The sequence below is a fragment of the Daphnia magna genome, linkage group LG1, assembly GCF_020631705.1.
Source record: "Daphnia magna isolate NIES linkage group LG1, ASM2063170v1.1, whole genome shotgun sequence".
Taxonomy (NCBI): Eukaryota; Metazoa; Arthropoda; class Branchiopoda; order Diplostraca; family Daphniidae; genus Daphnia; species Daphnia magna.
The window spans coordinates 3863099-3890430 of record NC_059182.1 but is presented as its reverse complement, the minus strand read 5'-3'; the positions used below and the strand labels follow the sequence as shown (position 1 = coordinate 3890430).

The following is a 27332-nucleotide window of genomic DNA, read 5'->3' as shown; positions in this document are numbered from 1 at the left end:
TACCTCTGGCGGGACTCGAACCCGCAGTCCCCGGCTTAGGAGGCCGGTGCCTTATCCATTAGGCCACAGAGGCATATTTACACTAAAATGGCGTGAAAACATCTCTTTTTACTTGCAAAATTGCGATTCAAAATTGAAAATGCGGTTTTCAATACACACTTTTGGGCAATAAAATGGATACACATGAAATGGAACGCACTCTTCATCTTTAAACGGTGACCAATAAAATTCCACATTGGCATCGTGGACCGAATCTATGGCTTGCCATCAACGAGGACCCAAGAATTGCATCCCAGAAAAATCATGCAAACTTAACCGAATGCCTTTCCCAATCCAGGTAGCTGATAGAAATCTAAATCATTAATTTGTTTAGGGCTACCTGTTGAAAAAAGAAGACTCTCCATCTATTCCTTTGATTGCTTGCCGTCATCTTCTATTTGCCACATCAAAAGCTCAACCACGCCCTCAAACCTCTCCGTCTGTGCTGTAGAACTACATCGACGTTGTTTCAATGTCGCTTTCAGCAATGGACTGAGACGTTCGAAGAAACACGATAGGAAAACCTCGGTAGATGTAGAAGAAACAACAAAATCTGCACTGTAGGAAGGGGGAGCTATGACTTGTTCAGCTCTTTCCCATTTTTTCCAGGAAGCAGATCCAATTGAAACGACTTATGATACTCTCGAAACCAGGTGGGTAGGGTAAGAAATAGAGCAACGTTTGACTTCTAACAAGCCGTTTGCTCAAGCGGCAAAGTCTCACATTTACGTAATCTAAAATTGTATAAGAATAGAGTTGTTCGCTATAGAATTGTTGAAAAGAAGATTAATACGTAGTTGATTGCTAATTTGCTATCAGCAGTACTGAATAAGAAAACGATGATTCGCTAGCTCACAGATGCTAGTTAAACTAGCATTTTAAATGTCTAGATTTCTCTTCTATATAGTGGAATAACGGTATTATTTGATTGTACTTTCGCAATGTGAGAGTTTCTCTTTCAGTCGGGTCCTTCAGAGTGCACGTGTCGATCTGTTTCAAGACCGCGACAGCGCGTACCAGGGAACTATACTGACGGCAGCGGGCAAGTAAAGACGAAATGCAGAGAAAGTATTGGTGGGGCCAGCGAGAGCCGAATCATTTTTAAAAACTGTAGTTGTCGAGGTTTTCTTCTGCTCCGCCTCTCGCCAGGGAATGGTATAAATGATGGAACGCCCACCAACGTTCCTCACACCACATCTGCAGTTCAAAGAAGACAACGTACCAGCGCAATACACATTGTTTCAATTCAAGAGAAAAATGGCAGCCAATTTGAAAGTATTAAATACGATATTATTAAACTTAGCAAGATAAATGTATGACCTTATGTGAAAGCACAATTTCTTTTTTTCTTTGTTGTTTTCTTTCTGTTGTTGCAGATTCCATTGCTTATCGTAGCTTTGATGTTCGTTGCTATGGCCATGGCGAAAAAAGTCAAATTATATTATGGCCATGGTGGTTATGGAGGATATGGCGGATATGGAGGATATGGAGAATATGGCGGATATGGCGGATATGGTGGATATGGCGGATATGGCGGATATAGTGGATATGATGGATATGGACATGGATACAGCAACGGATATGTTCACGGAAACGGAGGTAAGAAATATGTCATTTCTACTTAACTTTTAATTTTAAGTAATTAAATTCAACGTTGTGGCATAGGATACGGACACAGCTACTACGGCGGTCACGGCTACTGAACTGTCTACACTCAAAAGATGTAACATTTTGTTTTGACGAACGCGACATTGACTTTATTGTAAACCCATTCATGGAGCTCACATATTTTCACGAATAAACACAATAAAAAACAAAAAGATACTTGATCTGCTTCTAAAGAAACAGCAGCAAACATGAAAATCAGTTGCAACCAACTAATTAAAACGGATTCTCCAGGCGAGGATCGAACTCGCGACCTCGGCATTTCTTTCATCCATTGCAGCATCAATCAGCACATCTAATTACTGTTCTATAAGTACCATGCGCTAACCAACTGCGCCACTGGAGATATACAGATTGTGTCTTACATATGATATCATAATTTCTAATGTAGAAAACAACCAAAGCAAAGAACTGCAGAAGCTATTGTCAAACTGTCACATCGCTTACGATATCTTACAATCATCAACTTACATGGGATATTATATATAATATGATTGCAATCATAATCCTATATGATCACAAGTAATTTTGATTACAGGGACACGTAACGGGACACGTAACGAAAGATTAACTATAGGCCTATGCCTAAGTTTACCTCTGGCGAGACTCGAACCCGCAATCCCCGGCTTAGGAGGCCGGTGCCTTATCCATTAGGCCACAAAGGCTTATTTTCATGGATTAAATTTTTATTCAAATCACTATAGGGCCTATCATTATCCGGTTAGGAATAAGGGCTGGGGTTTCAATAAAACAACTGTAAAAATGTTCCGAACTTCAACGAAAAAGAGTACAACCCTTTTAGAAGCTCATGATACTGCGAATTGTATGGGAAGAATGCGATTTTACGTACCGCATTTAAGGTGAAGAACAGTGTGAAAGGATCTTTTCCCTAGGTTATACAGCAGTCGGAAGACGTGGTTGACTTGTCTTGTAATTAAAAGAAGGTGTCGATGAAGAAAGATTAACAAAAAGATGTCGAGTCTGCCAACTAGAGTGGTTGTGTTCTGGCCCATACGACACCACATGGTCGAATGAACAAGAACAAACGCAGAATTTGTCAAAATAAAAGGAAATAATTTAAGTGGAATAGAATAGGGTCATGACGCAACAAGCTTATGCCTTCTTACTATCTGGGTGCAGGTGGTACTCCAACTGACTAATGACACTCGCCAAAAAAACAAAGGAAAAGGTAGGGTAAGAATTCAACGAAAAATGTTCACCTGGGGAAGAGTGCGGTAAATAAGTCACCTTCAAAATCTCTCAATGCCGAATGAGAATAATTGATTTGGAAATTCGAGAGTGGAGTTTTAATTTAGTCCACGTTCCACAAAATGAAGAGAAAATGAGTAGCTTGTTACGTTACGTGAATTACCATGAGAGCCGAACATCCCGTTCTTGTACGCAGAATCAGCGCAGCGAGACGAGGTAAACTTTAAACAAAACGTTTTTTCTTTTTCAGGAATTCCCCTGTTAACCCACAACGATAAATTTTTATAGCAAACTCTCTCGTCTTTGGCAGTTGCCTTTCACTCGCGTTCTCTAGCGCCCACATGTCGGTAAGTTTCAAGAGCACGCGTACCAGTAAACTCCTGGTACCGTGCGTGGTAACCTTGGCGACGACACCATCGAGAAGATTGCTCAGAAGAGAGAAAAATACAGGTCAGGTCATAGATGTAAAATAGAAAATAAGGACAACAATCCTGACAATCCTATTGGACTGCAACTACAAGGTGCGCAGTTCAATTTTTCAAAGTGCTGAATATATGTGCATGCCATTATATGGTTGGGTGGAAACCTTCGTAGTTCGATATGTAGGGCTGCCGTCGGTAGCAATTCGCAGATTTCTATTACACCGCTTCTATCCGGTTCTTTTCTTTATCTCTGCTTATACCTTCGAGGAATCGGTATAAAAGCCGGAGCGTTCAAACCGGTTCGTCACAACTTCCCCACAACTGCTTCAAGGAAGATAACGCTCGCACAAAAGATCATCTCAGTTCGTCAAACACAATGGCCACTAATTTGAAAGTACTTTATTTTAAATCATTAAACATTTTTAAAGCAGAAAAAAGTCCCATCTGATGAATGCGTACGCATTCTACCCGCTGTTTTAAAATCTATTGTATAGATTACATTGCTCGTGGTTGCTTTGATGCTCGTCGCTATGGCAATGGCGACAAAAGTCAAAATATATTATGGCCATGGTGGTTATGGTGGTTATGGTGGATATGGTGGATATGGTGGATATGGTGGATATGGCGGCTATGGCTATCCATATGGAGGTATTTTTTGTTTGTTTACTAACCTGGAAACAATTATTAATGTTAAAGTAAAGATATTAATTTTTAAATTTATCATTTATTGTGGAAACTGCAGGCTATAGCGCTGGATACGGACATGGCTATTACAGCGGATACGGCTATTGAGCAGCGTCTTGATGAGTGAACGCAAGACTTGTGTTGTTTTTAAAAATCCTGATACACTTACCTTCGTTTTATATTTGTATGCACATACCCGGCAGGCATATACATTGTACTATTTTTCAAATAAAGCATGGCTAAGCAATTCTGCAATACAGAAAGAATCCATTTATTTAAATTGAATTGACACGAATCATTTGGAAATACTGTTGAAGGTCTTAGGACAGTTGCAAGGATTGCATCAGCTCTTGTATGGCTCTGTTTCGTCCTGTTAACTCTGTAATCGCTATAGACTGATCACACCGCCACCACTCGGTACTGTTCTACGTAGATTGGTTATTAGTCTTATCTAAAATCGAAAAATGTTTGGGGCATTTTTTAAATTTACCTCGAGTCTATTGCATTAACTCAAGGTAAATCGTGATTTTTACTAGTCGGAACACCAACGTAGACCGAATAGGCTCTAACGTGTTTGATGATGGCCATCAACAGGGCCACACACAGACAGGCGATCAAAATAAGCCCAAAGGCTGCGACCAATAACGAGGTGACGTGATAGCCCGATTGATTCACATTGATGATATCTCTTGCTTCAAATCCAGAAGATCCTTCCAACTTCATGTTGAAGTCGTCCCCAATGAGCAATGCCGATTTATGCGATACGAAGAAAACGCCCAAGTTGGAGACTTGGCCAGCATTGTCGGCCTTGTCCACTGCCCGTAATGCTATGTAATAAGGTCTTTCCGGTTGGACGTCGGTCAGACGGAAGGTGGCCGTTTGCAAGGAGCCAGCTTCGATTGGTTTGAGCGAACCGGCCACGAGATCATCTTCTTTGACGACGGAGCGCCTCTTGCGAACAGAAGATTCATCGTCGAAGTTGGAGTTGATCACGTCGTCCACAATTTCTGAATACTTCAGCTCGTAGCGAGAAACTGCATGTCAAAAGATCAAATAAAATGATCGATTGCATAACGAGAATAACAACATTCATGTATTTACCAGTGCCCGTATCGAGTTCGTCACCGGGAGCGGTCCATTTCAATTCGACCGTGACGTTTGTGACAGTGTCGTTAACTAACGTAACAGAAAGATCCCTGACGTCACCTGGTGGATAGGCATCGTAACTGGACACGGGAATTCCCACCTTGTATACACATTCACCATTCAATTCACGAGTTTGAGAATCCGTTAAAAAAAAAAAAAGAAGAATGAAAAAAAATAATAAAACACCTGAAACGATCCACCAGAAGCGATTCGGGTAAAACTGGTCAGAGGAATTCCCTCGTCGGTTCCATTGAAGACGTTATCTGCATATTAAAACATTGTAACAACATATAGTCATTCCAAATGTGTTGCGTCACAGGGATAGGATGTTCTTCGTACCGTGAAGCTGAAGGCTGGCCGATCCGAAAAAGCCTTGGCTAATTAGGGTGTCGTCATTGCTAACCACCTGGCATTTGACCGTGTATCGACCTTTCATAGTGGCGCCGGTGAAATACCTGGAATAGACGCCATCATCGGCGAAGGTGTCAGCGTTGGTGCCATTGTCCATCAGATCCAAAATTTCCGACTCACCGTCTGGTTTCACCAGAAAAGCTCTTCGCAATTCAATTGACAAATTGAAGAAAAACAAAAACAAAAAACCCAGTTGTAATACGAAAATTACTTGACTTTGGCTCCAAGAACTGCAGACATTCCCTTGCGCACCTCAGCGTGAATTCGAATGTGATTATTTTGGGCGTCTTTAATATCAGGTCCTACAACCAATAAGAGCAGGCAACTATATACTATAATGCGTAAAGGATGATTCAAATCATCAACGTACTACGTACCTTGGGGAATCTTGCAAATAGTGGTGATGGGTATCTTAACGTCTGGACGCCCCTGAGTTGTAACAGTGACTAACAGCAATGAAGATTGCGCTCTGCTTAACTTGACCTTCAGGTTCCATCTGCCAATCTACGAACCAGTTGAATTACAACTCAAAAAAAAAAAAAAAAGACGGTAGCAGTTCTTCGGTTTTGGTTATTACCTTAGCCAAAGGTACGGTGACCGAAGCTGTGGTCGTTCCATGTTGTTCGACGTTGGTAACGACATTTCCTTCAGGGTCCATCAGTTCCATCGAATCTAAATTCGTCTGCTTCTCTAGATTGAAAACGGTCAGTTTCAAATTTTGACCGACCGACGGATCTACATTGAAACTGCCTTCGATGCCCAGAGCTTTGTTAGCTTCCAGTCTTAATTCTAACAATTTGAATTTCAATTCGCTGTTCTGAACATTCCATTGTTGCGTGGAAGCGCCAAAAAAAGCCTGTTCGAGGGCTTCGCTCGTATCTTCGTCGTGAATGAAATAGCTTTTGCCATCCGTTAGGTCGGCAAGGTACTCAATGTCCTCGTTCGCTTTGTTCCTGTTACACTACGCGTCATTAACTTGTCAATTTTTCGTATGGGGTAATTGGAATAAACGAACCCGAAGGCGACGCTGATGATGCGGATGCCCGCTTCAATGATGTCCTGTTCTACGTCGGCGATGGTGAGATAACCTGGTGAACTTTTGCCATCGGTAACCAGGACGATGGTTCCACCCTTCTCTTCATCCTCGTTTTCTGTAAGCATCTGTCGAATACAAAGGTTACAGTACAAGAATTTGATACTTATGGGCGTTAAGGCTTAACGGAATGTACCTTGACAGCGAGATCGAGGCCGCATCCGATACAAGTAGCAGAAAACAATTGACTGGGCACTTTTTTCATCATCTCTAGTCGTGACTTCGAGTCGGTGATGACTTGCAGTTCGCTGATTACATGAGCCATCGAACTAAAGGACGTTGTTTCACTGTAAACTGTGCTTTTCGTTGAAAATGGATGAGGATAGGATGAACGAACCTGAACCAAACGATTCCCAGTTTGCTTCCGGAGGGTAGGTCGTCTTTGATCCAGGAGCGTGTAGCTTCAGCCAGTTTAACGTTGCGATTCTAATACGTATATAAACATCATCCATCGATCTGAGTCTCTCTCAACCATTGGAATAAATCGCGACACAATTATAAGTGACTTACGCTGATTCGCATGCTATCGGAAACGTCAGCCACTAGGACGAATCGCTTGGGTCCTTTCGATCGAATGATGCTGAATTCCGTCGGCATTGTGTCCAAATCGACCGGTTGATTTCTTTTCGTTGATATGTAAAGGAAAAGTTCAATGTCTTTTGTTTTACAGTTCCACGCTTTAGCTCAATTCTAATAATTATCATTCAATTTCTACTTGTCTGTCGCAAAGTCAGGGCTGCGCATAATGACCTTCCAAACGCTATCAGTTCCGCACATGGCATTGTGGGCAGTTTTTGCCTCTTTGACGTGCATGTTTTCATCGCAGAAATGAACCACCTGTCGATCGACACGTCAATCAAATGCGTCCTTTTCTTGTCTTTTCTTTTTTTTTAAAATTCAAATTCAATTTCAATTTAGTACCGAATCCAAGGAATGATTGGCCATCAGAGATGAAACCGGCTTGTAAAGTTTGTCCAATCGGTATCTGCAATTTTTGTCGTAAAGACCCGTCGCCGGGTCGGTTCTGCAATTGGGTGAATTTTTGCTTTCATCGTATAGAGTGAAGATGGGCGGTAAATCAGTGCACAAATTGGGCAACAATTTGTTATCACTTGTCTTGAGATAGAAAAGTGGATATTTGTCGTCGTCCGGTGTCCCGTATTCGTTAAATACGCCGTAGCGATAATGGGCCCATTCGTGAACGAAGACTTTGCCTATTTTTAATTCGTTTTTTATTTATTTATTTTTTTTGTTGAAGACCCAGTGATTAATGTTGCTCAACATTCGAACATCAAATGTGGGCAAAATAAAGTCTTATTTTTCGCCTACCTGGTTTGCCGTACAGCTGATGGTTATGGTCGAGATGGGCCACATATTCGGGTGTCAAATGGATTTTGTCGCCAGGTTCGCCGCAGCCGCGCGTTTGTTGGGTGTACGGGTTGTCTTGATACTTCGGGTTGGCCGTGTCCACGATGACGTCGGCTTTCTAATCGTCGCATTTCAACCACAAAATAAAGGCATATCAAAAGAGTTGTACAAAATGAGGAAAAATGAGCGTGTATAATACGAACTTCGAACGTTTCCCAACTGCTGACATTTGCCTCCACATCCTTCCACGAATTTGGAATGAGAATTCGGACACTTTTGAAATAGGCACGATCGCCAGTCGCCACGTATAACACAGGAGATGCGTCTTCAACCATTTTCTAATTGCCAATTTCAGAAAATAAATCAATCAATCATTAACTGTATTGAATTAGTAGTGAATGTTGTGATGAATACCATGATGTTTTCAATGATGATGTCGGATTGATTCTGCGGTACTGCTTCGCCGATGGCGAACACCAAATCGACGTAGCCATTGTCGACGAGACTCACTCGTGTAGCAGCTGAACTGCCAACCCATCCCGTGCAATGAATGACGAGCACGAGCGCAAACAATCGAGTCAACATCGTCGTGTCCATTTGTTCAGACTGGTGATTTCAGCGGTTGGAATTGACTCCTTTTATTTGAGTTGCTCTCGGGTGCGTCAAGACATTGTATAGTCCCTTATCTTGGCTGCATCTTAAAAGAGGGTAATAAGCGCTAAATAGGGCATTTTTTTTAAACCAAAAGTGGCAGAGGATTTGAAATCTCACCCGAGAATTTATTCCTTGACGTCTTTTTAATTCGTTTCTTTACTGTCCGTTACCGCCATGGCAATAAATGTACAGCGACTAATAAAGTTAAATACTTGTGCCCACTCTTTCGCTTGTTTTTTTTTTACTACTTCAAAATATAAATGTAACGATTGTAGAGGTTGGGCCTCTATATACGTTAACGACAGACTTTGTTCTTAATCCCCTAGAATTTCACAATTCTCTCTAGCAGATATAGAGCTGGTATTTACACTATACATAAGGTAAACATCAATAGCCTTCTTATAACCAACAGTTTCAAATCCAGACATAATCCTTACCTGTTAAACTTTGTTAACAGCTATACGGTACTTGTGCAACGTATTTAATCCAAACCTTTCCGCTTCATTTCGTCACGTCCACATTAAACTCAAGCATATAAATTATATAGGGATAGGGGGCTTTGGTTGACAAGCCTGACGCCGGCTCGTCCGTAGGACATTGTACGGATACAATGTCGGATGGCAAAGCGGCACTGCCCACTGCAATCGAACGCTCTCAAAGCGATGCATCGTAACGAACGTAATGACCTGTTGCGACCCAGATATCAGCGGTTGCAAGAAACCATTCACGACGTGCTCTCGTTGAACTATTGGCCGACTTGCAGTCATCACTTTGTCAGCCTCTGCAAGTTTAGGTGCACAGTTTTGGCGTGTAGGATCAACATTTTTCGCAGACACGACCAACGACCATCCGTTTTGAAACAATGGAACTGGTAAGAATGAAACATCATCTCACCAGGGGTGCCAAACATGAGGCTTTCAAAAGTAAAGATTGGCAGTTGAAGTCTGTTGTAACGTGGTCTGGGGATAGTATACTGGAGCTGAGGACAAAGACTAAACGAGACCCTTCGAGAACAAGAGAAGGTAGGGTAAGAAATAGACCCCCCAAAAAGGTGCACCTGCCATAAGGAAGGGTAAGTTATTCAACTGCTATAGGGAAGGGTAAGGTATTCACCTAAAAAACGCCAATGCCGAATGGAATTCTATGAAATTTAAGAATGGAATTTCGTTTCAGTCTCTGTGAAACGAAGACGAAAAATGAACAGCTAGTTAGTGGCCAATTACTCGTCGTTATACGTGAATGACAATGTCAGCCGAATATGCGTTATTGTTTGATGATTCAGCACACCGAGACGATGTTAGACTCTATAAAAACGACGCTTGACACGCGTGTTTGTTCACAAGAATTTTCGTTTTCTTCTTGATGGAATTCGCCTGTTAGACCCACAACGACATATTTCGATAGCAAACTCTCTCGTCTTTGGCAGTTGCCTTTCACTCGCGTTCTCCAACGCCCACGTGTCGATAAATTTCAAGAGCACGCGTACCAGTAAACTCCTGGCACGGCACGTGGTGGTACACTTTTGTGACGAAACTATTGGGGAAATTGCTCAGAAGAGAAAATATTCAGGTCAGGACATAGATTTAAAATAGAAAGAAGGACAAACAGCTCTATTTGACTGCAACAACTAGGTGCGCCCTCTTTCAGCAATTCATTTTTATATGGCTGGATATAAGCTATTTTCATATTGTTTGATTGCATTCGTTCGTTGTTTCTATGAGCTGAGAGATGAGCTGTGCATTTTGAATGGTATGAATTTGCATACATTTTTTTTTTTTAAATTGATACATCGAACTATTTTTTTAGAATTTTGCTGTATCATGACTTTCTTTTTTGGTTTTGCAAATTTCCTTTAACTTTTCTGTTTGCAGTATGTGCATGTGATGGCAGTTGGGTGGTAACCTTCGTAGTTCGATATGGAGGGCTGCCTTCGGTAGTGATTCGCAGATTTCTACCACGCCGCATCCGTCCGGCTATTTTCTTTTCTTTATCTCTGCCTATATCGTCGAGGAATCGGCATAAAAGCCGGAGCGTTCAAACCGGTTCGTCACAACTTCCCCACAACTGCTTCTAGGAAGATTACGCTCGCACAAAAGATCGTCTCAGTTCGTCAAACACAATGGCAGCTAATTTGAAAGTATACTAAAATTATAATTATTAAATATTTCTGAAGCAAAAAAAAAAAAAAATGTCCCATCTAATGCATGCATACGCATTCCACCCGCTTTCTTTTTATCTATTGTATAGATTACATTGCTCGTGGTTGCTTTGATGCTCGTCGCTATGGCAATGGCGACAAAAGTCAAATTATATTATGGCCATGGAGGCTACGGAGGCTACGGAGGCTACGGAGGCTACGGTGGATATGGTAGATATGGTGGATATGGCGGATATGGCTATCCATATGGAGGTAATTTTTTGTGTGTTTACTAATCTGGAAACAATTGTTAATGTTTAAGTAAAGATATTAATTTTTAAATGTATCATGGGTTGTGGGAACTGCAGGCTATAGCGCTGGATACGGACATGGCTATTACAGCGGATACGGCTATTGAGCAACGTCTTGATGAATTCATGCAAGACTTTTATTTTTTTTCATATCTCATGATACACTAGCATTCGTTGTATATCTCTATTCTCTATCCACATAACCAGCAAGCATTAGATTACATATTTTTGGGAATAAACATGGTAAAGCAAAACTGTGGTACAATTATGACTTAGTTCATTAAAGCGTCAGTGATAAGGATGACTGCAAATACCGAAAAGAATCAGGTCAGTTGAAAGGAATGCATCAGCTCTTTACTATATGACTGTTCCATCCTGCCAACTATGTAATTGCTAAAATTGATTCTTTCTCTCGTTGCAAACTAATTTGGCTTTCAAACGCACAAGGGTTAACACTCACGACTGTTGGCACACGTTGATTGCTTGTTTTTGTTTAGTAAAATTGGAAAATTGCTAGGCAAAGGATACATGAGGAGCTTTGAAAAAGGATACATTAAATTTACCTCGAGTTTATAGACTAAATTCAAGGTAAATCGTGATTTTTACTAGCCGGAATACCAGCGTAGGATGAATGGGCTTTAGTGTGTTTGATGACGGCCATTAGCAGGGTCACACACAGACAGGCGATTAAAATAAGCCCAAAGGCTGCAACCAATAACGAGGTGACGCGAACGCCCGACTGCTTCACGTAGATGATATCCCTTGTTTCAAATCCAGTGGATCCTTCCAAATCTCCGTTGAAATCCTCCACAATCAGCAATGCCGATTTGTCCGGAACGAAGAAAACGACCAAGTTGGAGACTTGCCCAGTATTGTTGGCCTTGTCCACGGCCCGCAGTGCAACATAATAAGGTCTTTCACGCTGGATATCGGAGAGCATGAAGGTGGCCGTTTGCAAGGAGCCAGCTTCAATTGGTTCGAGCGAACCGGCCACGAGATCATCTTCTTTGATGACAGAGCGCCTCTTGCGAACAGAAGATTCATCGTCAAAGTTGGAATTCATTACGTCGGCCGCGATGTCTGAATACTTCAGTTCATAATAAGCAACTGTGCCCGACAAAAGATCGAGTACAATTAAACTTTGAAAATTCGATTGCGTGAAGTGAATGGCGAAAATTTACCAGTGCCCGCATCGAGTTCGTCACCGGGAGCGGTCCATTGCAGTCCGATCGTGATGTTTGTCGCTGTGTCATTAACTAACATGACAGCAAGATCTGTGACTTCACCTGGTGGATAAGCGTCGTAACTTTGCACGGGAATTTCCACCTTGTATCACAAAAATTCGCCAATCATTTGATCAATTTAGAATTCAGATAAAAATCAAAGAGAAAAACCTGAAATGAACCACCAGAAGCGATGCGGGTAAAACTGGAGATGGGAGTTGCATTGTCGTTTCCATCAATTAAATTACCTGCATTTTATAACATGTAACATGGTAGTAAATCAAAAACTGTTGCATCAAATGGAGAGGGTGTTCTTCGTACCGTGAAGCTGAGGGCTGGCCGAGCCGAAAAAGCCTAAACCCTGGGCAGTGTCGTTGTTGCTAATCACCTGGCATTGGACCGTGTAGCGACCCTGCTGAGTGGCGTTGGTGTAATACTTGGAATAGACGCCATCATCGGCTACGGTATCGGCGTTGACTCCATTGTCCAGCAGATCCAAAACTTCCGACTCGTCGTTTGGTTTCACCAAGAAAGCTCTTCCCAATTCAATGTACAAATTTAAGAAAAAAAATTCAAAATAAATAACGCCGCATATACGAAAATTACCTGACTGTGGCTCCAGTAACAGGATGCGATCCCTTCCACACCTCAGCGTGAATTCGAATTCGGTTGTTATTGGCGTTTTTAATATCAGCTCCTAAAAGACAATAAAAGAATGAAACTATTAAATCATTAAACACGATTAGAATAACGTTTACATACCGTTGGGTACCCAACATTTGGTAGTGATCGGTGTCTTAACGTCCGGACGCAGTTGAGTTGTAACAGTGACCAATACCGATTTCGTTTGCGGGCTGTTTAACTTAATGTTCAGGGCCCATCTACCGACCTACACGAACCAGTTGGATTTTAACTTGAATATTAAGCAGCACTACTTCGATTTTGGTTAATACCATAGCCAAGTCTACCGTGACCGAAGCTGTGGTCGTTTGATAGTCGATCTTGCTGACGACATGACCATCAGGTGCCGTCAGTTCCATCGACTCTAAATTTGCCAGTTTCTCTAGATTAAAAATGCTCAGTTTCAAATTTCGACCGACCGTCGGATCAACATCGAAACCGCCATTGATGTCCGTTGGTGATTGATCAGCTGAGGCTGTTCTTTCGAACAACTTGAATTGCAAATCGCTGCTGTTGACACTCGACTGGTACGTACAAGCGCCCAAAAACGCCTGTTCGAGGGCTTCGCTCGTATCATCGTCGCGAATGAAATAACTTTTGCCATCGGTTATGTCAGCAAGTTGCTCAATGTTCTTATCCGCTTGTTCCCTGTTAAACTACGCGTGATTCACTTGTATTTTTTTTAAGTGCTAATTGGAATCAACGAACCCGAAGGCGACGCTGACGACGCGGATGCCCGCGTCAATGATGTCCTTTTGTACGTCGGCGATGGTGAGATAACCCGGTGAATTTTTGCCATCGGTAACCAGGACGATGATTCCACCTGCTTCTGTGCTATTTGATGATTGAAGCATCTAACGAATACAGAGATTACAGCAAAAGAATTTGAAACTCAAAGTGTTTTGGGATGAACGGTTTACCTGGACAGCGAGATCGAGTCCGCATCCGATACAAGTAGCAGAAAACAATTGACTGGGCACTTTTTTCATCATCTCTTGCCGTGAATTCATGTCGGTGATGACTTGCAAATCGCTGACCACATGAGCCATCGAACTAAAAAACAAAAAAACAAATCGTTAAATTTTGCTGCATTACAAATTGCGGAATTTGAAGGACGTACCTGAACATAATCATTCCCAGTTTGCTTCCAGTGGGTAGATCGTGTTTGATCCAGGCGCGCACAGATTCACCCAGTTTATCGATACGATTCTATAAACATCCATCAAGCTCAGCGGTAACCAAATTCCGATTAAGATTATGACTTACGCAGATTCTCATGCTGTCGGAAACGTCAGCCACTAGAACGAATCGCGATCCACTCGACCGAACGATGTTGAATTCCGTCGGCATTTTGTCCAAATCGACCTGTTTTGTCCTTTTCGTTGACATGTAAAGAGAAAAGTTGGATTTTTTTTTTTTGTTTTTAAGTTCCACGCTATAGCTCAATTCAAATAATTAACATGTGGTAGCATGTAATTTTTACTTGTTATCTTTAAAGTCAGGACTGCGCATAATGACCGTCCAAACGCTGACACCTCCACACATGGCATTGTGTTTAGTTGGAGCTTCCGATTTGTGCGCGTGTTCTTGGTTATCCTTGCAGAAATGAACCACCTACCAATCGACTGGTAAATCAAATGGGTCCTCTTTGTTTTTCAAATTAAATTTTGATTAAATACCGAATCGATTTGATGATAGGACGCCAAAGATGTATCCGGCCTGTAAAACTTGTTAAATTCAAATGCGCAATTTTCGTCGTAATTCTTCGTGACCGGATCGATTTTGCAGTCGGACGAATTGTTGCTAATGTCACGAACATTGAAAACAGCCGGTTTATTAGCGCACATGTTGGGCACCGGCTTCTTCTCGCCTTGCACGCGATAAAAAAGTGGGAAATTGGTGTCGCCCCGTGTCCCGTATTCATCAAAAACACCGTAGCGATAATGAGCCCATTCGTGGACGAAGACTTTGCCTTTTTTTTTTTTTTTTTTTAAATAAATGAAGACCGAGTAATCAGTGTTGCTCAACATTCGAACATCAAATGCGGGCGAGATAAATGTCTTATTTTTCGCCTACCTGGTTTGCCGTACGCCTGATTGTTGTTCTCTTGATCAAGGGTGGCCACATAATTGGGTGTCAAATGGATTTTTTCACCTCGTTCGCCGCATTTGCCGTTCTGTCGGGTGTAGGGCACATCTTTGTGCCTCGGGTTGGGCGCGTCCACGATGACGTCAGCTTTCTAATCGTCGGATTGCAACCACACAATAAAGGCATTTATACTATTTCCCATGAGATAAAAACAAAAATGACGAATAATGACCGTATACGAACTTCAAACGTTTCCCAACTGCTGGCATTTGCCTCCACATCCTTCCACGATTGGGGAATGAGAATTAGGACACTTTTGAAATAGGCACGATCGCCAGTCGCCACGTATAGCACAGGAGATGCGTCTAAAATCATTTTCTAATTTCCAATTTCAGAAAATAAATCAATCAATCATTAACTGCATTGAATTATTGGAGAGAATGTTGTGATGAATACCTTGATGTTTTTAATGATGATGTCGGATTGATCCTGAGGTGCTGCATCGCTGATGGCGAACACCAAATCGACGTAGCCATTGTCGACGAGACTCACTCGTGTAGCAGCTGAACTGCCCATCCATCCCGTGCAATGAATGACGAGCACGAGCGCAAATAATCGAGTCAACACTGTCCTGCCCATTCTTTCAGACTGGCGATTTCATTCGCAGTTGGGAACGGACTTCTCTTATTTAGGTTCCTTTCAACGTGTTTCGACAGTCGAGTTCCTTATCTTGGCTGCATCTTAAACGAGTGTGCATAGCACTCAATAGAACAATCTTAGCCAAAAGGCGGCAGGGGATTTGAAACCTTATCGACACATTTTTATTTTTCCTTGACGCTTTTTTTCATTTGTGTCCTTCACCGCCGAGACAGTAAATGTGCTGCAACGACTGATAAAAGGTAAACATTTGTGTAGGTTGAACATACAACCCACTCTTTCAACTCTAAAAGCGAAATGTAACAATTGTAGATGTTTGTTTTTTACATAAAAAAAAACAGCCTTGGTTGTTAATCACCTAGAATTCGACAAATCTCTAGCAAATATAGAGCTGATAATTACCCTAGATATTGCGTAAACATAAATAGCCCATCTTAAAATCAACCGTTTTCAACTCGCACCTGTCAAACTTTTTTTTAAAAAAAGGTACGGTACTTGTGCAACATTTTAAATCCGAACCTTTTCCATTTGTAAAACGTACATTTAACTCAATCATAAATTCTAGGGAGGAATATATACGACCGGTGGGCGAGCTAAGTTTTGGACCGGGTGTCGGCCGCTTCGTATGACAGGTATTTCTTCTTGTGGATTAAATAGGCGATTGCAGCAATCAGTAGAACACCGAGTAAACTTCCCACGATGATGCCAATGATGGCTTTCGTCGACAGGCCCGACGCCGGCTCGTCCAGCGGGAATTGAGCGGACACAATGTTGGACGGCAAAGCGACCTGTCCGCTGCGATCGATCGCCCTCAAAGCGATGTAGTACGTCCTCGTTTCTTCGTTTTTCATCGTCATAACGAACGTGATGGTCTGTCGCGATCCTGAGACCATCGGTTGCAACGAGCCGTTCACGACGTGCTCTTGTTGGACGAGTGTTGAATTATTGGCCGAACCGAAATTTGTTCCACGGAGGTCGTCAAACACCGGCGAATATCGAATTTCGTAACTTGCGGCTAACGAAAAGATTAAATATTTGTGTTGGAAAATTCTAATCGACTTGCATGCATGTACCTGTTCCAGAATCCAAATCTTCACCGGGCGCCGTAAATTGGATGGTGGCCGTGTGGCCGGGATTCGTTTGTACTTCCACGACGAACAAATCAGTTATTCTTGAGGGTGGATAGATATCCGCATCAACTGGCACTGATTGAGCAATCTGTTTGTGAAATTCATCGGTTTGAATTTATAAGAGGTGAAATTTCGATAGGAAAATGTGAAATCAAACCTTGAAGGAGCCACCGCTTGCCATTCGCGTGAACGATCCCGTCATTTTAGGTGTGGCCGATCTTTTTTTTCGATTTCGGACGAACGTTCCATCGTTGACGTACGCTGAACCATCGTCCCAGACTTCGCATTCGACCGTGTAACGTCCGCCAGACGTGGCACCGACAAAGTAACGAGAATAAATGCCATCATCGGCGACCGTGTCTGCCGACGCTCCATTATCAAACAATTCAAAAATTTGAGACGGACCGGAAGGCATTTCAATATGCGCCCTAGAAATAAAAATGATTTACAAAAAATGCACTTTCTAACGCATAAGAAATTTGTGGTTACTTGACTTTGGCCCGAACTACGGGATTGGCATCTTGCATCACCTTAGCTAAAATCCTCACTGGACTCGCGTTGGTATTGTTGAGCGTATTTCCTGTAATGAAGGAATCACAATTTTAAATAGAAAAGCAAATTAAGCTTAATGATGATTTTACCGGCAGGGACGTAACATTCAGTTGTTATTGGTGCCGTTGTTGTCGACCTAGTCTGCGACGTAACGTGAACAGCCAATGCGTCCACGGTGGAACTACTCACCGTCAAAGTGAAGTCCCATTTTCCTACCTGATTCAACCGGGTTTAAATATGTTACGGTCTTGCTTAAAATATTGATTAGAAGAGCTGTTATACTTCAGCCTCGGATAGTTTGAGCATGGCAACCTTCACCACGTCGTCGTACACGAGTTGGGTGTAAACAGTTCCGCTAGGCGACTTCAAACTGAACGATCTCAGATAGTTTTTCTGCGTGTAATCAATGCGGAAAACGAAATTGCGGCCAACTGTCGAGTCAACGGAGAAATTTTCGTTGATTATCCCACCCGTCACATTCTGGTACTGCCGCTTGAATAGCTGGAAAACAAAATTTAATGAAGATTATTTAAGGAGGAAGAACCAATTTTAATTGTTGATGCGCATACCAAGACGACGATCTGATCGGTAGACACGGCCGGTTGATATGTGAGGGATCCAACAAAGGCATCGTTCAATCCTTGGCTGGAATCATTATCATCGATAAAGTAACTCTTGCCGTTAGTCTTGTCCGCTAGTTCCTCAATTTTATCTTCGGCCGACCTCCTGTATGCCATTCGACATTGAAATATTTGTTTTCATGTATCGCTCGTGATTATGTACCAACCCGAAAGCGATGGAAACGACTCTAGCGCCCGACCGGACCACTTCTGATAGAACTTCGTAAATGAACGGCCTGTCCGTTTCCTCTCCGTCAGTTAAAAGTAAGATAACACCACCTGGACCTCCTGGTCTAAGAAGCTTAAAAAAAAAAAAAATACATCAACATATCAAATTATTTTATTGTTTTATTTGTACGTTTTGATAAGAATGGATTTAGTGCTTACTTCCAAGGCTTTTTGCAAGCCACACCCGATACAAGTTCCGCCAACCGCGTTGACAGGTAACCGGGCGATAAGCGCCTCGCGACTTGCGTCACCTTTAATTTCGACCATTGAACTAATTATCTTCGCTTTGGTTCTGTTTAGTAAAAAAAAAAAAATTATTATCAGAATTAAGAGAGTAGAATATTGAATCATTTGAGTGAATTACGCAAATTGAACCATGCCAAGTTGACTGCCATCGGAAATGTCGTATTTGATCCAACGCCGGGAAGATTCGTATAATCTAACGATTCGATTCTGTCAAAACAGTTGATTACAAAGAATAACATACACGCCTGTTATAAGCGTGATAAATGATGGTCTACTCACGTAATCGTTCATGCTGCCCGACGTGTCGGCGACGAGAACAAATCGCGAACCGGTGGACCGTACAATCTGGAACGTGGGTTCCAAGAAGAGTACATCGCTCGGTGGATTGCTGCGTCAAAAGTAAAATTCCAAAAGGGTTTAATTGATTGTACATTATGAGAGTTATCGTTTTGAAAACAAACTTGTTCATGGCGAAATCCGGATGTCTTGTGATGACGGTCCAGACGCTATACGATCCGCACATGGCGTTGTGTTTGTTTGGGGCTGTAAAAACGTGAGCCAGGTCCTGATCGTCCTCACAGAAATCCACTACCTTAAATGGGTGAAAAAAATGCTAGTTATCAGACTATAGATAATGCAGTTCAATTGAAAGTTACCGAATCAATCGAGTAATTAGACATGAGGGACGAATCCGGTAAAAATTTAGGTTGAAGATTGTAAACGCAATTATTATCGTAAACACCAGTGGTTGGGTCAATTCGGCACGGTCCTTGAGTAACAACATCCCTAATTTGAATTATAAAAAGGATTTTAATTTCACATTTTAACGTGACAACTGAAATTTTACGATATACATGGTGGTGAAAATGGGTGGTTTATTGGTGCACAAATTTGGTTGGATTTCTTCAGAATTCGGCGGTTTGTAGAACAAGGGGTACTTCTTATCGTTTTGATGACCATACTCATCAAACACGCCGTAACGTAAATGGGACCACTCGTGAACAAACACCTTTTCTGTGTACACCAAACGCTAATGTTATATGACTTTATGAGTGTGGACTCGATGAGTCACATACCTGGTGGGCCGAAAACAGCCGTGTTAGGATCTGTAAGAGTGCGGAGATAGTCGGGAGTGAAATGGATGTACTCTCCTGGCTGGCCACATCCGCCCGACTGGATAGTGTAGGGCTTATTGCCATGAGCTGATGCCGGTGGTGCCACTCGCACATCAGCCTCCTATAAAAGAATTTAAGGATTTGATTTAATTAAAAAATGATACGTAAATTGCAATAAATGATAGATGCATACGGAGTACGTCTCCCATGTGCTGAGATTAGATCGAACGTTGCTCCAAGATTCGGGTACGAGGATACGAACATCTTTGAAATAGGCTCGTTTCTTCGTAGCTCGGTACAAAACACTCGAGGCCCTACGTATCATCAACTGAAAAATAAAATAGAAAATCACACTGCTTTCTTGATAACGTGTAAACATTTAAAATATAGATTTACCTGAATATTCTGCAAGATGGTTTCGGACCACGTATTAGGAACATTTGGCGATATAGCCACCACTATATTTGAATAGGCATTTTTATTCAAAGAGATGCTGGTAGAATGAGCTGGACCCACGTTTAAAATAAGAGTCAATATTATCAAAGCGATGAACACACAAAATCGAGTTATCATTTTCTAAACGTCACTTGGCCGACGGGCAGCTAAGATGCGAACGATAGAACTTTTTCTTAAAGAATAGTTTTGAAAATGTAAAACTACACGGATTATATCTATTACACGCCTACGTCGAGGACTTACTTCCGAATGCAGTTCTGGGACCCACCACCCTAAACTCAGGCGATTACGGAAGAAATCGTTGTATCCGTTTGTCAAATACTCTCATTCTCGTGACACATTTAGCAACAAAATACTTTCAGACCGACAAAACGATAAACTTTGTGTCTTTTCTTAAGCAACACATGGGGATGTTCACTCTTAACCTGGTTGGTTGCCCACCTTTCGACTAAAAACGTACGCCTCCAGCTAAATTAGATTTATTCTTATCTAAGTTTTTTGTTTCTAGACTGGGGTGGAGGTGGGGTTATCTTATCACTAGCTTTAATGTTCTTACATGATGTGGATAAAGCAACGAATAGATATGACGAGCAGAGCTTCTATCGACACGTCACGTACAGTCGGATATCCTGTGACCTTTTTTTATCTGTTGATACAATTAAGTCATTTTTAAAGTCAATACGACGATCAGCTTTAAAACGAACGCCACAAACTGTTCAATAAGTGCTAATCATGAAGACACGTGGATAAGAATTTGAGAATGAAGAAATAGGATTTACTTACCAATTTTGATTGCAATGAGTAAAGACGTAAACACTTGAAAATTCCATTAACGAGCCTGGTAACTTCAAACAACACGCCATACTTAAACCGGCAAGCCATTTTTCGATTAACGTAATAACTTCCACTTGGCCGCCATACTGAACACTGTTACATTCGATATTCTGGAGCAGATGTCAAGGCATCACATCCAACGTGTTTGATCTTGTCTTACGGGGTTGTCAATACAATTTAATACGTCCACAACTTGATCTCGGTCGTAGCGCTCGGCCCCGCGCCAATCGGGGAGCTTTTTAGTCGATCCGGTGCGGGGATAATCTTAATCGGAGAAGTGATTTTGGTGCTCGGTGTGGTGATATCGGTGATCGGTTCCTTCCCCCATTATCAATGAATAGTGATCTAAATTGGCAGTTGCCCTGCGGCCAACAAGAACAAAATGTGACTCTAGTCACGTGATTCTCGTTGGCCTATCAGAACTCAAGGTCACTGGTAAGACTAACCCCTTATGGCTGAAGCGGTGCTATCGGTGCAGCACCGATTATAGCACCGTTCCGCACCGATTCATTTTAATCGGGGAAGTTCGGTGCGGGGATTTCTTTTTTCGGTGCGGAACGGAGCTATGATAGTTTTATTTATTTTCTTTCCCTTGCCCATCCCTTTTTATGCTAATGCTGGGCCATATCGTTTAAAGTGGGTATTTTGAACGAAAGAAAACCGTTTCTAATAACCGCCGGTAATCCCTCTATCCCGGTACACAAAATTAAAATAGATTCTATAAGTAGAAATATTAGGTCTAAATAAACAAATTTTACAGAAATGGATAGCTGATGATGAGGGCTACCCATTTCTGTCAAATAAATCGACCCTATTGACAAAATTAAAAAAAAAATTTTTTTTAAAATTTTTTGTCTATAAATATTTGTTCAAAAACTTTTAAAGAAATAGATAGATCTTCATGAGAGCTATCTATTTCTGTCAAATTTATTTGATCTTCTATTTTACTCGTTATTTTATTAAATACGAATAAAAATTATTAAACATCTCCAGTGGCGCAGTTGGTTAGCGCATGGTACTTATAACACAGTAACGTGATGTGCTTATGGAAACAGGCTATGTATCAGAGTAATGCCGCGTCGCGAGTTCGAGCCTCGCCTGGAGAATGTACTTTAATTATTAGGTTGAAAATAATTTCCGTGCTCGCTGCAAGCAAAGAACCTTGGAAGTTATTAGACTACCGCTCGAATCACGTATTAAACGAAATAGAAAGGTCCGTTTCTAACGGAGACAAGGTCATCTATAGGCCTACTACATCCACATCAGTTCTTCATTGTTAGTCTACACAAAGTATTTGTTTAAAATTGTCTTTATTTGTGAAAATAGGTGAACTTAATACATGGGTTTACAATAATGTTATTATACGTCCTTTGACTGTGTGGCAGTTCAGTAGCCGTGTCCACCGTATCCTGCGCCACAACGTTGTATTTCATTCCTTGCAAATAAAATTACGTAGAAATGACATGTTACCTCCATTTCCGTGAACGTATCCATTGTCGTATCCATGTCCATATCCTCCATATCCGCTATATCCACTATGCCCTCCATAACCGCCATATCGTCCATAACCGCCATATCCGCCATATCCTCCATATCCTCCATATCCACCATGGCCATAATATAATTTGACTTTTGTCGCCATTGCCATAGCGACGAGCATCAAAGCAACCACGAGCAATGCAATCTACAATAGATAAAAAGAAAGCGGGTGGAATGCGTATATGCATGCATTATATGAGACATTTATTTTGCTTCAGAAATATTTAATAATTATAATTTAAGTATACTTTCAAATTAGCTGCCATTGTGTTGACGAACTGAGATGATCTTTTGTGCGAGCGTAATCTTCCTAGAAGCAGTTGTGGGGAAGTTGTGACGAACCGGTTTGAACGCTCCGGCTTTTATACCGATTCCTCGAAGGTATAAGCAGAGATAAAGAAAAGAACTGGATAGAAGCGGTGTAATAGAAATCTGCGAATTGCTACCGACGGCAGCCCTACATATCGAACTACGAAGGTTTCCACCCAACCATATAATGGCATGCACATATATTCAGCACTTTGAAAAATTGAACTGCGCACCTTGTAGTTGCAGTCCAATAGGATTGTCAGGATTGTTGTCCTTATTTTCTATTTTACATCTATGACCTGACCTGTATTTTTCTCTCTTCTGAGCAATCTTCTCGATAGTGTCGTCGCCAAGGTTACCACGCACGGTACCGGGAGTTTACTGGTACGCGTGCTCTTGAAACTTACCGACATGTGGGCGCTAGAGAACGCGAGTGAAAGGCAACTGCCAAAGACGAGAGAGTTTGCTATAAAAATTTATCGTTGTGGGTTAACAGGGGAATTCCTGAAAAAGAAAAAACGTTTTGTTTAAAGTTTACCTCGTCTCGCTGCGCTGATTCTGCGTACAAGAACGGGATGTTCGGCTCTCATGGTAATTCACGTAACGACAAGCTACTCATTTTCTCTTCATTTTGTGGAACGTGGACTAAATTAAAACTCCACTCTCGAATTTCCAAATCAATTATTCTCATTCGGCATTGAGAGATTTTGAAGGTGACTTATTTACCGCACTCTTCCCCAGGTGAACATTTTTCGTTGAATTCTTACCCTACCTTTTCCTTTGTTTTTTTGGCGAGTGTCATTAGTCAGTTGGAGTACCACCTGCACCCAGATAGTAAGAAGGCATAAGCTTGTTGCGTCATGACCCCATTCTATTCCACTTAAATTATTTCCTTTTATTTTAACAAATTCTGCGTTTGTTCTTGTTCATTCGACCATGTGGTGTCGTATGGGCCAGAACACAACCACTCTAGTTGGCAGACTCGACATCTTTTTGTTAATCTTTCTTCATCGACACCTTCTTTTAATTACAAAACAAGTCAACCACGTCTTCCGACTGCTGTATAACCTAGGGAACAGATCCTTCCACACTGTTCTTCACCTTAAATGCGGTACGTATAATCGCATTCTTCCCATACAATCCGCAGTATCATGAGCTTCTAAAAGGGTTGTACTCTTTTTCGTTGAAGTTCGGAACATTTTTACAGTTGTTTTATTGAAACCCCAGCCCTTATTCCTAACCGGATAATGATAGGCCCTATAGTGATTTGAATAAAAATTTAATCCATGAAAATAAGCCTTTGTGGCCTAATGGATAAGGCACCGGCCTCCTAAGCCGGGGATTGCGGGTTCGAGTCCCGCCAGAGGTAAACTTAGGCATAGGCCTATAGTTAATCTTTCGTTACGTGTCATACTGCAATGAAAATTACTTGTGATCATATAGGATAATGATTGTAATCATATTATATATAATATCCCATGTAAGTTGATGATTGTAAGGTATCGTAAGCGATGTGACAGTTTGACAATAGCTTCTGCAGTTCTTTGCTTTGGTTGTTTTCTACATTAGAAATTATGATATCATATGTAAGACACAAACTGTATATCTCCAGTGGCGCAGTTGGTTAGCGCATGGTACTTATAGAACAGTAATTAGATGTGCTGATTGATGCTGCAATGGATGAAAGAAATGCCGAGGTCGCGAGTTCGATCCTCGCCTGGAGAATCCGTTTTAATTAGTTAGCTGAAACTGATTTCCGTGTTTGCTGCTGTTTCTTTAGAAGCAGATCAAGTATTTTTTTGTTTTTTATTGTGTTTATTCGTGAAAATATGTGAGCTCCATGAATGGGTTTACAATAAAGTCAATGTCGCGTTCGTCAAAACAAAATGTTACATCTTTTGAGTGTAGACAGTTCAGTAGCCGTGACCACCGAAGTAGCTGTGTCCGTATCCTATGCCACAACGTTGAATTTAATTACTTAAAATTAAAAATTAAGTAGAAATGACATATTTCTTACCTCCGTTTCCATGAACATATCCGTTGCTGTATCCATGTCCATATCCACCATATCCACTATATCCGCCATATCCGCCATATCCACCATATCCGCCATATCCGCCATATCCGCCATATCCTCCATAACCACCATGGCCATAATATAATTTGACTTTTTTCGCCATTGCCATAGCAACGAACATCAAAGCTACGATAAGCAATGGAATCTGCAACAACAGAAAGAAAACAACAAAGAAAAAAAGAAATTGTGCTTTCACATAAGGTCATACATTTATCTTGCTAAGTTTAATAATATCGTATTTAATACTTTCAAATTGGCTGCCATTTTTCTCTTGAATTGAAACAATGTGTATTGCGCTGGTACGTTGTCTTCTTTGAACTGCAGATGTGGTGTGAGGTACGTTGGTGGGCGTTCCATCATTTATACCATTCCCTGGCGAGAGGCGGAGCAGAAGAAAACCTCGACAACTACAGTTTTTAAAAATGATTCGGCTCTCGCTGGCCCCACCAATACTTTCTCTGCATTTCGTCTTTACTTGCCCGCTGCCGTCAGTAGCTCCCTGGTACGCGCGGTCGCGGTCTTGAAACAGATCGACACGTGCGCTCTGAAGGACCCGACTGAAAGAGAAACTCTCACATTGCGAAAGTACAATCAAATAATACCGTTATTCCACTATATAGAAGAGAAATCTAGACATTTAAAATGCTAGTTTAACTAGCATCTGTGAGCTAGCGAATCATCGTTTTCTTATTCAGTACTGCTGATAGCAAATTAGCAATCAACTACGTATTAATCTTCTTTTCAACAATTCTATAGCGAACAACTCTATTCTTATACAATTTTAGATTACGTAAATGTGAGACTTTACCGCTTGAGCAAACGGCTTGTTAGAAGTCAAACGTTGCTCTATTTCTTACCCTACCCACCTGGTTTCGAGAGTATCATAAGTCGTTTCAATTTGATCTGCTTCCTGGAAAAAATGGGAAAGAGCTGAACAAGTCATAGCTCCCCCTTCCTACAGTGCAGATTTTGTTGTTTCTTCTACATCTACCGAGGTTTTCCTATCGTGTTTCTTCGAACGTCTCAGTCCATTGCTGAAAGCGACATTGAAACAACGTCGATGTAGTTCTACAGCACAGACGGAGAGGTTTGAGGGCGTGGTTGAGCTTTTGATGTGGCAAATAGAAGATGACGGCAAGCAATCAAAGGAATAGATGGAGAGTCTTCTTTTTTCAACAGGTAGCCCTAAACAAATTAATGATTTAGATTTCTATCAGCTACCTGGATTGGGAAAGGCATTCGGTTAAGTTTGCATGATTTTTCTGGGATGCAATTCTTGGGTCCTCGTTGATGGCAAGCCATAGATTCGGTCCACGATGCCAATGTGGAATTTTATTGGTCACCATTTAAAGATGAAGAGTGCGTTCTATTTCATGTGTATCCATTTTATTGCCCAAAAGTGTGTGTTGAAAACCGCATTTTCAATTTTGAATCGCAATTTTGCAAGTAAAAAGAAATGTTTTCACGCCATTTTAGTGTAAATATGCCTCTGTGGCCTAATGGATAAGGCACCGGCCTCCTAAGCCGGGGACTGCGGGTTCGAGTCCCGCCAGAGGTATTGTCTGAGATATGCTATTAGTAATTTGATATTTCATGAAGGCAGGATGGGACTCTTAAAAACTTGTGTCGTTAAGGAACGAACTGTGGGCTAGTTTCTTGATTGTTTATTTAAGAATGTTATTTGTAATGTATATTATGAAAAATGAGCTTATGAATAATATCTCCAGTGGCGCAGTTGGTTAGCGCATGGTACTTATATGACAGTAACTAATTGTGCTAGTTAGAGATGCAATGATTGCAAGTAATGCCGAGGTCGCGAGTTCGAACCTCGCCTGGAGAATGTTTTGGAGTTCTTGTTCAGAAACCTATTTTGAAAATGGATTGTACACCTGAATTTGTTGGGCCAAGTATATTTGGTACAATCAACTGAGAGTATCGTGTGATCACAGGTAAGCAATTACCATCTAACAATGTAGTCTAACATGGTCAATTTGTATACGTTAACTTCTATACATTTGGAATTGAAAAAGAGATTACGTCCAATTCATTCGTCGATGGCTGGACGTGAAAACTGCGACGTGGTCTGCAATCTTCCTGAAAAACGAAACGGATTAACTTTCCCTGAAAACAGTTGGCATTTTGTTCATTTTGACTTAAGTCGATGAAGGTAATGATGACTATTCTCGTACGTGTTTCATCTACCGCATAGAAAGTGTTTCTGCAAAAAAGTATTCTTCCATACAGCGTTATTCAGATGCCAAGTGAAAGTTCGTTCAAAGGTCAATATGTCATTTAACAATCAAAAGCCTCTGTGGCCTAATGGATAAGGCACCGGCCTCCTAAGCCGGGGATTGCGGGTTCGAGTCCCGCCAGAGGTAGAACATTGATTTGGGTAATATTTATCGATAAATGTTGATTGTAATATATGAGACTGTTGG

General features: G+C 41.4%; 7 protein-coding genes and 9 non-coding genes across 21 annotated transcripts; 8 read left to right on the top strand and 8 right to left on the bottom strand.

The window, feature by feature from the left end:
- Positions 1–73, bottom strand: Trnar-ccu. Its single transcript has one exon. It is a non-coding gene; the product is annotated as a tRNA-Arg (tRNA).
- A 1079-nt stretch (positions 74–1152) lies between these two features.
- Positions 1153–1859, top strand: LOC123469784 (neuropeptide-like protein 31). The gene is made up of 3 exons (XM_045169073.1): positions 1153–1314; positions 1416–1638; positions 1705–1859. The coding sequence occupies exons 1-3, from the start codon at positions 1201–1203 to the stop codon at positions 1740–1742; spliced, it is 375 nt and encodes a 124-aa protein (XP_045025008.1). The 5' UTR covers positions 1153–1200; the 3' UTR covers positions 1743–1859.
- A 71-nt stretch (positions 1860–1930) lies between these two features.
- On the bottom strand, positions 1931–2050 carry Trnai-uau. The gene is made up of 2 exons: positions 2013–2050; positions 1931–1966 (listed from the first exon to the last, which is right to left on the bottom strand). It is a non-coding gene; the product is annotated as a tRNA-Ile (tRNA).
- A 246-nt stretch (positions 2051–2296) lies between these two features.
- Trnar-ccu lies at positions 2297–2369 on the bottom strand. The gene has a single exon. It is a non-coding gene; the product is annotated as a tRNA-Arg (tRNA).
- Positions 2370–3569: 1200 nt separating this feature from the next.
- On the top strand, positions 3570–11393 carry LOC116931419 (keratin-associated protein 19-2). Of its 3 annotated transcripts, none has more exons than XR_006642718.1 (3): positions 3570–3729; positions 3830–3983; positions 4078–4299. XR_006642718.1 is itself a non-coding variant. In XM_032939014.2 (3 exons), exons 1-3 carry the CDS (start codon positions 3712–3714, stop codon positions 11244–11246), a joined length of 231 nt encoding a protein of 76 aa, XP_032794905.1. In that variant the 5' UTR covers positions 3632–3711; the 3' UTR covers positions 11247–11393. The 3 variants fall into 3 exon arrangements, 2 of the variants coding, with proteins under 2 accessions (XP_032794905.1, XP_032794904.1); XM_032939014.2 differs by lacking the exons at positions 3830–3983; positions 4078–4299 and adding exons at positions 10939–11101; positions 11197–11393 and having other exon boundaries at positions 3632–3729; XM_032939013.2 differs by lacking the exons at positions 3570–3729; positions 3830–3983; positions 4078–4299 and adding exons at positions 10671–10828; positions 10939–11101; positions 11197–11393.
- Positions 4270–8660, bottom strand: LOC116931415 (calcium-activated chloride channel regulator 4). Its single transcript, XM_032939007.2, has 16 exons — positions 8452–8660; positions 8241–8375; positions 7999–8155; positions 7591–7883; positions 7385–7506; positions 7180–7291; positions 7007–7095; positions 6806–6938; positions 6592–6737; positions 6154–6529; positions 5954–6080; positions 5788–5878; positions 5505–5719; positions 5352–5428; positions 5121–5265; positions 4270–5053 (listed from the first exon to the last, which is right to left on the bottom strand). Exons 1-16 carry the CDS (start codon positions 8632–8634, stop codon positions 4530–4532), a joined length of 2925 nt encoding a protein of 974 aa, XP_032794898.2. The 5' UTR covers positions 8635–8660; the 3' UTR covers positions 4270–4529.
- LOC116931414 (calcium-activated chloride channel regulator 4) lies at positions 11310–15814 on the bottom strand. 3 transcript variants are annotated; one of them, XM_032939003.2, is made up of 17 exons: positions 15588–15814; positions 15375–15509; positions 15120–15282; positions 14723–15015; positions 14527–14657; positions 14310–14430; positions 14164–14252; positions 13964–14096; positions 13752–13897; positions 13316–13691; positions 13125–13251; positions 12969–13059; positions 12684–12898; positions 12534–12610; positions 12321–12465; positions 11722–12246; positions 11310–11661 (listed from the first exon to the last, which is right to left on the bottom strand). In XM_032939003.2, exons 1-16 carry the CDS (start codon positions 15768–15770, stop codon positions 11723–11725), a joined length of 2949 nt encoding a protein of 982 aa, XP_032794894.2. In that variant the 5' UTR covers positions 15771–15814; the 3' UTR covers positions 11310–11661; position 11722. The 3 variants fall into 3 exon arrangements, with proteins under 3 accessions (XP_032794894.2, XP_032794893.2, XP_032794895.2); XM_032939002.2 differs by having other exon boundaries at positions 11310–12246; XM_032939004.2 differs by having other exon boundaries at positions 11310–12246; positions 14310–14418; positions 15588–15813.
- Positions 15815–15934: 120 nt separating this feature from the next.
- Positions 15935–20594, bottom strand: LOC116931416 (calcium-activated chloride channel regulator 4A). 2 transcript variants are annotated; one of them, XM_045168492.1, is made up of 18 exons: positions 20379–20594; positions 20076–20185; positions 19873–20007; positions 19641–19800; positions 19419–19578; positions 19221–19350; positions 19026–19156; positions 18844–18952; positions 18683–18771; positions 18478–18610; positions 18258–18391; positions 18040–18196; positions 17753–17971; positions 17560–17686; positions 17408–17498; positions 17076–17346; positions 16862–17006; positions 15935–16803 (listed from the first exon to the last, which is right to left on the bottom strand). In XM_045168492.1, exons 3-18 carry the CDS (start codon positions 20002–20004, stop codon positions 16382–16384), a joined length of 2610 nt encoding a protein of 869 aa, XP_045024427.1. In that variant the 5' UTR covers positions 20005–20007; positions 20076–20185; positions 20379–20594; the 3' UTR covers positions 15935–16381. The 2 variants fall into 2 exon arrangements, with proteins under 2 accessions (XP_045024427.1, XP_032794899.2); XM_032939008.2 differs by having other exon boundaries at positions 20076–20594.
- Positions 20595–21955: 1361 nt separating this feature from the next.
- Trnai-uau lies at positions 21956–22075 on the top strand. Its single transcript has 2 exons — positions 21956–21993; positions 22041–22075. It is a non-coding gene; the product is annotated as a tRNA-Ile (tRNA).
- A 187-nt stretch (positions 22076–22262) lies between these two features.
- On the bottom strand, positions 22263–22909 carry LOC116931423 (neuropeptide-like protein 31). Its single transcript, XM_032939017.2, has 3 exons — positions 22757–22909; positions 22440–22653; positions 22263–22378 (listed from the first exon to the last, which is right to left on the bottom strand). Exons 1-3 carry the CDS (start codon positions 22772–22774, stop codon positions 22356–22358), a joined length of 255 nt encoding a protein of 84 aa, XP_032794908.2. The 5' UTR covers positions 22775–22909; the 3' UTR covers positions 22263–22355.
- Positions 22910–24113: 1204 nt separating this feature from the next.
- Positions 24114–24186, top strand: Trnar-ccu. Its single transcript has one exon. It is a non-coding gene; the product is annotated as a tRNA-Arg (tRNA).
- A 236-nt stretch (positions 24187–24422) lies between these two features.
- Positions 24423–24542, top strand: Trnai-uau. Its single transcript has 2 exons — positions 24423–24460; positions 24507–24542. It is a non-coding gene; the product is annotated as a tRNA-Ile (tRNA).
- Positions 24543–24611: 69 nt separating this feature from the next.
- On the bottom strand, positions 24612–25288 carry LOC116931418 (neuropeptide-like protein 31). The gene is made up of 3 exons (XM_032939011.2): positions 25141–25288; positions 24835–25039; positions 24612–24768 (listed from the first exon to the last, which is right to left on the bottom strand). Exons 1-3 carry the CDS (start codon positions 25252–25254, stop codon positions 24731–24733), a joined length of 357 nt encoding a protein of 118 aa, XP_032794902.2. The 5' UTR covers positions 25255–25288; the 3' UTR covers positions 24612–24730.
- A 1091-nt stretch (positions 25289–26379) lies between these two features.
- Trnar-ccu lies at positions 26380–26452 on the top strand. The gene has a single exon. It is a non-coding gene; the product is annotated as a tRNA-Arg (tRNA).
- Positions 26453–26614: 162 nt separating this feature from the next.
- Trnai-uau lies at positions 26615–26734 on the top strand. Its single transcript has 2 exons — positions 26615–26652; positions 26699–26734. It is a non-coding gene; the product is annotated as a tRNA-Ile (tRNA).
- Positions 26735–27199: 465 nt separating this feature from the next.
- On the top strand, positions 27200–27272 carry Trnar-ccu. The gene has a single exon. It is a non-coding gene; the product is annotated as a tRNA-Arg (tRNA).
- The last annotated feature ends 60 nt before the right edge of the window (positions 27273–27332 follow it).

Coding starts and splice junctions, on each gene's coding strand:
- LOC116931423 (XM_032939017.2), bottom strand. Junction 22,379..22,439: donor ATACGTTCACGGAAATGGAG/GTAACATGTCAT, acceptor GTTGTGGCGCAG/GATACGGTGGACACGGCTAC.
- LOC116931419 (XM_032939014.2), top strand. Junction 11,102..11,196: donor ATATGGCTATCCATATGGAG/GTAATTTTTTGT, acceptor TGGGAACTGCAG/GCTATAGCGCTGGATACGGA.
- LOC116931416 (XM_032939008.2), bottom strand. CDS start 20,252: ATGATAACTCGATTTTGTGTGTTCATCGCTTTGATAATATTGACTCTT. Junction 18,392..18,477: donor GCTTGCAAAAAGCCTTGGAA/GTAAGCACTAAA, acceptor TTTTTTTTTAAG/CTTCTTAGACCAGGAGGTCC. Junction 17,687..17,752: donor TCAAACTATCCGAGGCTGAA/GTATAACAGCTC, acceptor CGGTTGAATCAG/GTAGGAAAATGGGACTTCAC.
- LOC123469784 (XM_045169073.1), top strand. CDS start 1,201: ATGATGGAACGCCCACCAACGTTCCTCACACCACATCTGCAGTTCAAA. Junction 1,315..1,415: donor AAATGGCAGCCAATTTGAAA/GTATTAAATACG, acceptor CTGTTGTTGCAG/ATTCCATTGCTTATCGTAGC. Junction 1,639..1,704: donor ATATGTTCACGGAAACGGAG/GTAAGAAATATG, acceptor GTTGTGGCATAG/GATACGGACACAGCTACTAC.
- LOC116931415 (XM_032939007.2), bottom strand. CDS start 8,634: ATGGACACGACGATGTTGACTCGATTGTTTGCGCTCGTGCTCGTCATT. Junction 7,292..7,384: donor CCTGACTTTGCGACAGACAA/GTAGAAATTGAA, acceptor ATCAACGAAAAG/AAATCAACCGGTCGATTTGG. Junction 6,939..7,006: donor CTGGGAATCGTTTGGTTCAG/GTTCGTTCATCC, acceptor AACGTCCTTTAG/TTCGATGGCTCATGTAATCA.
- LOC116931414 (XM_032939002.2), bottom strand. CDS start 15,770: ATGGGCAGGACAGTGTTGACTCGATTATTTGCGCTCGTGCTCGTCATT. Junction 15,283..15,374: donor GCAGTTGGGAAACGTTTGAA/GTTCGTATACGG, acceptor TCCGACGATTAG/AAAGCTGACGTCATCGTGGA. Junction 14,097..14,163: donor CTGGGAATGATTATGTTCAG/GTACGTCCTTCA, acceptor TTTGTTTTTTAG/TTCGATGGCTCATGTGGTCA.
- LOC116931418 (XM_032939011.2), bottom strand. CDS start 25,254: ATGATGGAACGCCCACCAACGTACCTCACACCACATCTGCAGTTCAAA. Junction 25,040..25,140: donor AAATGGCAGCCAATTTGAAA/GTATTAAATACG, acceptor CTGTTGTTGCAG/ATTCCATTGCTTATCGTAGC. Junction 24,769..24,834: donor ATATGTTCATGGAAACGGAG/GTAAGAAATATG, acceptor GTTGTGGCATAG/GATACGGACACAGCTACTTC.